This window comes from Micromys minutus (genome assembly GCF_963924665.1).
Source record: "Micromys minutus genome assembly, chromosome: 29".
In the NCBI taxonomy this organism is placed as follows: domain Eukaryota; kingdom Metazoa; phylum Chordata; class Mammalia; order Rodentia; family Muridae; genus Micromys; species Micromys minutus.
In genome coordinates, this window is record NC_137964.1 from 113,157 (window position 1) to 121,856 (window position 8,700).

The 8,700-nt window shown below is 58.5% G+C and overlaps 1 protein-coding gene across 1 annotated transcript; it reads left to right on the forward strand.

Annotated features, from left to right (window-relative positions):
- The first annotated feature begins 872 nt into the window (after positions 1-872).
- On the forward strand, positions 873-8,237 carry LFNG (LFNG O-fucosylpeptide 3-beta-N-acetylglucosaminyltransferase). Its single transcript, XM_080941146.1, has 8 exons — positions 873-1,358; positions 5,217-5,265; positions 5,561-5,660; positions 5,755-5,908; positions 6,022-6,107; positions 6,353-6,518; positions 7,259-7,344; positions 7,472-8,237. Exons 1-8 carry the CDS (start codon positions 930-932, stop codon positions 7,536-7,538), a joined length of 1,137 nt encoding a protein of 378 aa, XP_080797272.1. The 5' UTR covers positions 873-929; the 3' UTR covers positions 7,539-8,237.
- The last annotated feature ends 463 nt before the right edge of the window (positions 8,238-8,700 follow it).

An 8,700-nucleotide genomic window follows, 5' to 3' on the forward strand; every position in this document is an offset into this window, starting at 1 on the left:
ACCCTTGGCCATTTCCGGACCCGCAGCCTCTCACCCTACCACGAGGCGCGCATTCCTGCCGCCCCCGCTCGTGCTAGGCGCAGGCAAGGCCCCTGCCCGTGGGAAGGGGGCCGTGTGCCGGGGAGGCGGGTCTGGGATGGCGCACAGCTGGGTCACATCTGGTCGAAGTACGCAGGAACCAAATGGAACAGAAGGTAGCCTTTCATCCTGCAAGGGAAGAGGCTGCCTGAGTGTCTCCTCGCTATGGGGCGCCTGAGGTTTTCGGGGGAGGGAACCAACCCTCCCCATTTAGGAACCTGATGCCAAGACAGGCCTGCCTGGGGAAGCGGGCAGGACAGACCGACGGAGGGACATAGAATTTGGTCACTGATACCTTCTTGCCTGAACCTCAGGTTCACACCTAAGACATAAGAATCAGTAAGGGCAGCCCAAAAGGACACCCTGCTGGCTACCACTTTGGCTCGGTCAGCACGGTCCCCGGGGAAGGAAGCCCGCTGGGGACAGGAAATGCACAGCGAGAAGCCAAGGATGTCGCCCGCGGAGGAGCACTGGACCTATCTCCTAGGTCCCAGCGCCGGGGGCGCGTCCCTCCACGTGCAGCCGCGGCGGGCGTTGGTCAGCCTGGGTGTCGCCCAGAGCAGCTCCGGAGGGTGACTCGGCGCGGGCGGGACAAGCTCGTGCAGAAAGGGGGCGGGTGCCGTGGGTGCCCCAGCTAGGTGGTTCCCAGCCCCCCATCGGTGTCCCACGTGGGAACTAGAGATCGCCCTAGAGGTTACGCCCCAAGACTAGCAGCCAATAAGCGAGTGGGGGCGTGGCGGGCAGGGGAGCTTTAAGAGCGCGTGAACGGAGAGGCGCGCAGCTGGACCGGGAGCCTCGGGCAGCCGGACCAGTTGACCCTGGGACGATATTACGTGCGGCCACCGGCCACCATGCTCCAGCGGTGCGGCCGACGCCTGCTGCTGGCGCTGGTGGGCGCGCTGCTGGCTTGTCTGCTGGTCCTCACCGCCGACCCGCCGCCGACTCCGGTGCCCGCTGAGCGTGGACGGCGCGCACTGCGTAGCCTGGCCGGCTCCTCTGGGGCGGCTCCGGGTCCAGGGTCCAGAGCGGCCGTGGATTCCGGAGTCCTCGCCCGCGAGGTGCACAGCCTCTCCGAGTACTTCAGTCTACTCACCCGCGCGCGCAGAGACGTTGATCCACCTCCCGGGGTCGCTTCTCGCCAGGGCGACGGCCATCCACGTCCCCCCGCCGAAGTTCTGTCCCCTCGCGACGTCTTCATCGCCGTCAAGACCACCAGAAAGTTTCACCGCGTGCGGCTCGACCTGCTGTTCGAGACCTGGATCTCACGCCACAAGGAGACGGTGAGACCCTGCGGCCTGGGCAGGAGGATAAAGTGGGGGATCACCCTCTTACCCAACTGGTAACTGCTGATAGCGGCTCCCGCTGCATTAATAGCTTTGGGTCTATCTGGGAAACGATGACACCGATAAATCCCATTACAGCCCCGTGTGGCTGCTGGGACTCACTTTACCTTACAACCCTGGAAGTTCCCTTCCTTGTTGCCCAGGGTCACCCCAGCCACATGCTCTATGTCTGGATGAGTAGCCTCCAGCTTAGGGTTGGCCCTGTGATGCTTCTCCTAAACACTGGAGTGTTTCCAAACTTTTCCAAGCAAACTGGCTCAGCTTCATCCTGGGTCCCCTTCACTCTGAACGGATCCCTTCTTCCTGGGTGGAAGGTGCTCCCCTAGAAAGTGAGGGAGGAAAAGCTATAGCACCTCTGGACCAGGCATAGTGAAAGAAATGGGCTCTGGTTCTCCAGACTTGCTCAGAACCCTGTCTTCAGTAGCTCAACGCCCCCCCCCCCCCCCCCCCGTTAGACCAACTTCATACACATAATAAAAAGACACACCCCACTTTAAAAATCTCCCTGGAGGCTACAACAGGACCGTTGGGGCGGGAGAGCAGAGTGCACTTTGAGGGAGTGTGTGAGGGAGTGGGCGGATGGGTATTTGGTGTGAATGAAGGCTCACTTTCCTTCCTGCTCCAGCCCCAGTGAGCCAGGCCGTGAAGCTTGCCTAGAGTTTTGTTTTAGGAGAGTGGAGGTTAAGAGGACAAGCTCCTATCTAGTCTTGGTCAGAGAGGGACCCTGAGAACCCCATGGTAGCCTCCTGAGAACGAGCGTCCCTTTCCCAGGGGCTCAGCAGGCCTTTGGGAGGGGGCAGTGCAGGGGGGGGGCATGGGTTTTGTTTGGCTGCGGTGCCGTTAGGATTCCCAGCGCTAGGCTGCTCTCACGCCGGCCCCTTGGGCAAGGCAACAAAGCCCCTTTCTCCAGCTGAGAAAGGCGTCGGCCTCTTGTGTACAGCTACGCGCTCCATGGGAACCGTTGGCTGGCGTGCTGGCCACTCAGGTTGCCTGGTGATGAGGGGGCCTCTCTGTCCTCCCCCAACCCTGAATGACAGCCCTTGCGGGGCACGATCCCTGAGCCAGGGCACTCCCCCACTCTTTCATTCAGCCTTCCTACTGTGTGATATCGGATAGCATCTATCCCCCTCTGGGCCACCATCGGTTCTGAAAAACTCTCGTTTGGGGATTTGGGAACTTTGTCCAGCACAGAGGACTCAAAAACAAGTCTTAGCTGGACTGTGTGGTCTGGTGAAAAGCCTAGGGTCTCTCTGGCCCTCTCTCACTCTCAGGAAAGGGAAAGTCTGTCTTTCTAATGAGGTATGATAAAGTGGACGGTATAACTTAGGAGGCTCTTGGTGACCCCAGGAGTCCCTACCCAGAAATGGCTGCATTTACCCCCATGTCACCTCCTGAACACACCACAGGCAAACCCCCCCCCCTTGTGTGCTATGAGCAAAGGGTGAAAGGTGAACCTGGGTTGGGTATAAATGGAAGGAAGGCTTCCCGAAGGAGGAGGCTCCATCTGCATTCAGAGTCCTATGGTCCAGGAGGGGCAGTCTTGGCAGCAGGCATGGTTGTGGGGTTGTACAAAAATCAGGTAGGCTTGGAGAGGTGGGGAGGCTGGTCAGTGAGGGACACAGGGAGAGCGCCTGGCCTCTGGCCCGCTTGCTCCTCCCCCACCAGTAAGGAGCGCGCCAGGCTGCAGGGCTGCCACCACCTCAGCCACAATGGCTGGGGCAGAACTTGGCATCCTGTGTTTCTTTGAATCTTGGTTCCAGGAACAATGCTGCTTCCTGTGTGTCTCTCCCCCACCCCCTTGCTTGCCCTCACCAGCTCTGCTGCCCCCCCTGCCCCGTCGGTCCTCCTCAGGGGACATTGGTGGGATGGGGAAAGACTGAGACCTGGGTCTTCCAAAACTTCTTCCTGAGTGTGGCACAGGCTAGAGTCCAATTTGGTCTCTTTACTATAAGCCTAGGAGAAAAGAATATGGTACTCACCTCCCAGGGACACTCGGGAGAGGAGAGTCCAACCCCAGCACTTGGCTCTGCACAGGTGAGCTGTGGTGTGCCCATTTTACAGAGTTTCCAGGGACTGAGTGATACCCACAGGCACCCCTGTCCCCCTCCCCTCCTGATTGCCTTGTATTGGAGAGGCAGCAGGCAGAATGCCCCCACACCCCACATTCCACCTCTAAAAGACTGTTCTCTGGGCCTCCTTACCCACCCCCCAAACTGAACAAAGGTGACTTTAATCTCCGTAGCCTTGGGCTGGGTTTTTAGGACACCATGGAAGCGCGAGGGAGAACAGGCCTCTCTTGATCTCATTAAGAAAGCATTTTCCTTTTCATCCAGCGGCAGCGTCTGCACAGGCCGGCCCGCTGCACCTCCCACGGCATTCCTGGGCTACGATGTTGGGGCGCAGGGTGGTGGTGGATGCGAGTCTGTGCGTGTGGGCTGCCCCGGGTGTCTGCAGAGACCTGGAAGGAGGGGCGCATACTTGCAGATAATATAGATCCCACTTTTTGCTCTCCTAACCTGGGCCTCACGGGCATGGGGTCACCTGGGTAAGGGAATAGGACCGTTCAAGGTATGGTGTGCCACCCTTCAGGCCTAGGGTAGTTTGACCTCCAGGTTTGCACGCACACACCCAGATTTACTTGGTACCCTTTGGCACACAAATGCAAAGTGAAGGCTGGTGGTTGCAGGGGAACCTGCTTCCTCTGCTGTGAGCAGCCCCCACCCGCCCTAGGGTTGCACTGTGCAATGCAAGGGCGCGGCAGGCGGCACGCGCTGGGCGGGCCGGCGGAGGAAGGAACATTCCTTCCCGTGTGCCGACGGGCCCAGGCGGGCGCCGGCAGCTCCTGGCCCCGCCCCGGCGCCCCCTCCCCTTCCGAAGTGCAATCCTGGCAGGGGGTGGCCCGGTGCCCGGCCAGGTGGAGTCTTGGCTGTGGCCCTGGGCAAGGCCTTCTGTGAGCAGCGAACAGTTTTCTTCTTCAAAGCTGCACCGACTGCTCAGATGCCCTGCTGTGGGCCCTGGGACACAAATCCTTTTCTGCTACCACATGTTGACCACCGGTGACCTCCCAGAACCTGACTGGCTACTATGGCTGGGGAAACCCGCTCTATGGGACGCAGCAGGGAGTCCAGGCCAGAGTAGCGCATGGCCAGTGGCCTTACCCATAGTCCTGTGCACAGGACCTCTTGCCCAGCCGGCCCAGTTAACCAGGCCAGCTGTATGGAAATGACCGCCCGGCCACTCCTGCTTAACTCGGCAGAGTTAAGGCTGGCCCAACCCAGGACAAAGCTGGCGGACAATGGCTGGTGATTCATCCTCCCTCCAGAGCCCTTTGTCTGCCAGGGCTTGGCAGCAGCCCAGCAGAGGCCTTTGTCCCCGACCCGAGTGATTGAGGCTCAGCTTCCCAAAGCCGACCTCCTCCTCCTGTCCCCCACCTCCTCCCTCAGCTTGGAAAGCCCGCAGGCTGGGCGGGCTGGCAGGCTGTGTCAATAAGGGTGTGTGTCCCGCCAGGTGCACAGTTGGCGGGAGGGTTAGTTGAAGCCCGTTTACCTGGCTGGTGGGTGGGGCATCCCACCTGGCTCGTGCCTCCCAGCTGCCTGTGGTGACCTTGGGCCCACCCGTCTGAAGTTGGAGAGTGAGCCCACCTCCCCCGGCCATCCCCCTGGGCACTTGTGCGATGGAAATTTCAAGCAGTTCAGTGCAGGGTGGGGAGACAGACCTACAGCTAAGAGCACTTGAGGGTGTGGCCCTAGTAGGGAACTTGGAGCTGAAGGCTCAAGATCCTGTCTCTTCTTCTAGACGTTCATCTTCACAGACGGGGAGGATGAAGCTTTGGCCAAGTACACAGGTTGGTCCTAAGCAACTTCTTCCCCTGAGGCTGTGAGGTCACTGGTGCCTGCCCTACCACTCCCTGGGCCCCTGATTCTGGTGCAGAGGAGCCCCTTTCAGTCCTCTGAGGACCCTTTGAGTCCCGCTTAGCAGCAACAGGTGGCCTGTACTGGGGAAAAGCTGGCTGAATGAATGGGCAGGGGTGGCTACCCCGGGGAGGGGGCTGGGCTGGGCTGGGGGGGAGGGAGGTCTGAGACAATGAGCAAAGCCTACTGCTCAAAGTCCAGGCCTGCTCACGGCCTCCCTGTCCACAGGCAATGTAGTGCTCACCAACTGCTCTGCGGCCCACAGCCGCCAGGCTCTGTCCTGCAAGATGGCTGTTGAATACGACCGGTTCATTGAGTCAGGGAAGAAGTGAGTTCCTACCTTTCCTGCCGTGCCCTGTCCGTGCCCCTTCCCTGGCAGCCTGGTATTCCTCACCACCGTCTGCACCCCACCTTGTGTTCAGGTGGTTCTGCCATGTGGATGATGACAACTATGTGAACCTCCGGGCGTTGCTGCGGCTGCTGGCCAGCTATCCCCACACCCAAGACGTGTACCTCGGCAAGCCCAGCCTGGACAGGCCCATCCAGGCCACGGAACGCATCAGCGAGCACAGAGTAGTAAGTGTCTCCCGGTGCTGTCTCCAGGGGTTGCACACACCCTGAGGAGGTAGGGAGGTGCTGAGCCACCTTGGCAACCCGGAGTCTTCTGACAACCATTTCACCTCCCCCAGAGACCTGTCCACTTTTGGTTTGCCACCGGAGGAGCTGGCTTCTGCATCAGCAGAGGGCTGGCCCTAAAGATGGGCCCATGGGCCAGGTGAGTGTCCCCTGCATGTCAGCCACTACCCACGACAGCAGAGCGTTCGTGGTCTCCCAGATACCCACGCCTGTCCCTTAGGCAGCCAAGTTTTCTGCCGATCGCCCTACCTCTGCCCTGGCTAGAGCACCCTTGGCTGATAAACCCTCTGGACTATGGTTCATGGTGGGGGCGGAGGGCGAGGGGAAGGGAACTCCCTCTTTTGAAGCTCAGTTTGCAAGGTCTCCCCGGCCCTTCCCTTGCAGTGGGGGACACTTCATGAGCACAGCGGAGCGTATCCGGCTCCCTGACGACTGCACGGTCGGCTACATTGTAGAAGCACTACTGGGCGTGCCCCTCATCCGGAGCGGCCTCTTCCACTCACACCTGGAGAACCTGCAGCAGGTGCCCACCACCGAGCTCCATGAGCAGGTACCCGTGTCCCCAAGGCCTGGGTGGCCAGAACTGTCTCAGTAGATCAGGCTGGCCTTGAACTCAGAGATCCACCTGCCTCTGAGTGCTGGATTAAAGGCATGTACCTCCAGTGCACCATGTAGCCCAGGCTAGCCTTGTCGTCTTGCTGTAGTCTCCCATATGCTGGGAGTCAGTTGTGTGCCACCACACCCGATTCAGAGCCATTTAGTGGGGTGCACACACATTTTCATTTATTTGTTTGTATGCTTTACTTAGAGATGGGTCTCTTGTAGCCCAGGCTAGCCTTGAAGTTGATATGTAGTTGAGAATGACCTTGAATTCCTGATTCTCCTGCCTCCACCTTACTGGGCTAGGACTGCAGGAGCGCACCACAATACCCAGTTTACGCGGTGCATGCTAGACAAGCACTCTGTCAGGTGAGCTAGCCTGGGGTCACTGTTGAAACAGAGACAGCTCATTCTTAGGTGTCACAGCCTATCCCAAGCTGCTGGCCCAGATGAGGTACCCCAGTTTCACTTTCCGGCTCCTCAAAAAATAAAGCAAAATAGATTCTTCTAAGTTGCTGACCTGCCCTCTGAGGGGACACTCCTGCTCTGTCTTGCTCATGGTCATAGACCCCCATCATGGACTTCATCCCCAACTGGGCTGAGCAGGTGTCCTTGGTCCAAGGGAGACCAGCAGGAATGACCAGGCAGGACTGTCACCTCTCCAGCATCATTCCTTTGCTCCCAATGCAGGTGACCCTGAGCTATGGCACATTTGAAAACAAGCGGAACACGGTGCACATCAAGGGACCCTTCTCGGTGGAGGCTGACCCATCCAGGTAAGAACTTGCAGAGGGTCACCAAATACCCCCTGGAGGGGACCCTCAGGAACCCCATGGTTGGGACTGCCAGAGAGTGTATGGCACCCCCACCCCACATGGACCAGCCTTTACTCTGTCCCCACAGGTTCCGCTCTATCCACTGCCACCTGTACCCGGACACATCTTGGTGTCCCCGAAGCACCATCTTCTAGCGCCCGTGGTTGAGACCCTGTCCCTGGGTGCCCCTGGTATCCAAAGGGCCCAGGGACCCCTGTTGTACGTCCTGGCCTTGGTGTCCGAGGTTCTTCAGGGCTATGTTTGTTTGTGTGTGTGTGTGTGTGTCTATATTTGTGTGAGTGTGTCTATATCTGTGTTTGTGTGGCGTGCCCACCCATGTTGCAGACTGCTGGGCAGTCGTGTTCTTCAGGAGTGGCAGGTCTGTCCCTAACCACTCTACACTCTGAGAGCCACTCCAAGGGCGGATCTGTGGGATCTGTGTTTGGATCTCTGCAGTGGGGGTGGATAAGAGGCCTCAGGGCTCCCCTTGGGGGTCCAAGTACTGTCTTGTCGAACAGTCTCTTATGTTGGGGTACTAGCACCTACCTGGAACCTTCACTGTCAGCTGAGCTGTGCCCAGTGCTAGGGAAGCTAGTTTGGGTCATAAAAGGCCTGGGCCCCTCATGAGCTCTGGCCCAGGCGCTGCCTGTGTTTGGGGAACAGCGCTCCTCTCCATACCCTCCAGGGTGGGGTAGTCTTCAGCCCCACCTTCTGATGGCCTATCTTTGTCTCCCACACTAGTGGGGTTCAGAGCTATGAATTTTATCTCCTCTCCAAAGTAGAGAGAAAGTCGCCCATAGTGGGTGTGCCTGTAAATATTGTGACAGTATTTTTTTACTGTGCTGGTTCTTGAAAGGGGAGGGGTGGGTGTGAAATAAGGGGGGGTGTTTTCTGGGGTGGGCTGGAGAAGGTCTTATTTTATCTTTTCTGTGGATCAGAAAAAAGTGGAAGCCAGACAGGCTTGGTCTTTGGAAACCTGGACCAGGAGTGCCTTAGTACTGTATTTATGCCTTCCAGTATCTGGAATCCTGCTTCCCTCCCCCACCCCCACCCCATGGGCTGGATTCTGTGTTCTTTTTGCAAAGACCTTAGCTAGGCAAGCTAATGAAGATAAGGGAAAAGCTCTCAGGGAATTGATGTGTTGTTGCCATGGTGACATCCTTCCTCTGAATAAAGGTGCTCTTTGCAGCAATCCAAGGGGCCCTAGTCTTGCTTGGGAGTTGGGGCTAAGCCACTTGTCCATCAAGGTAACTCCAGGGGACACTCAGATGAGGGTAGGGGACACTGGGTCATGACATGGAGAAGGCAATTGGTAGG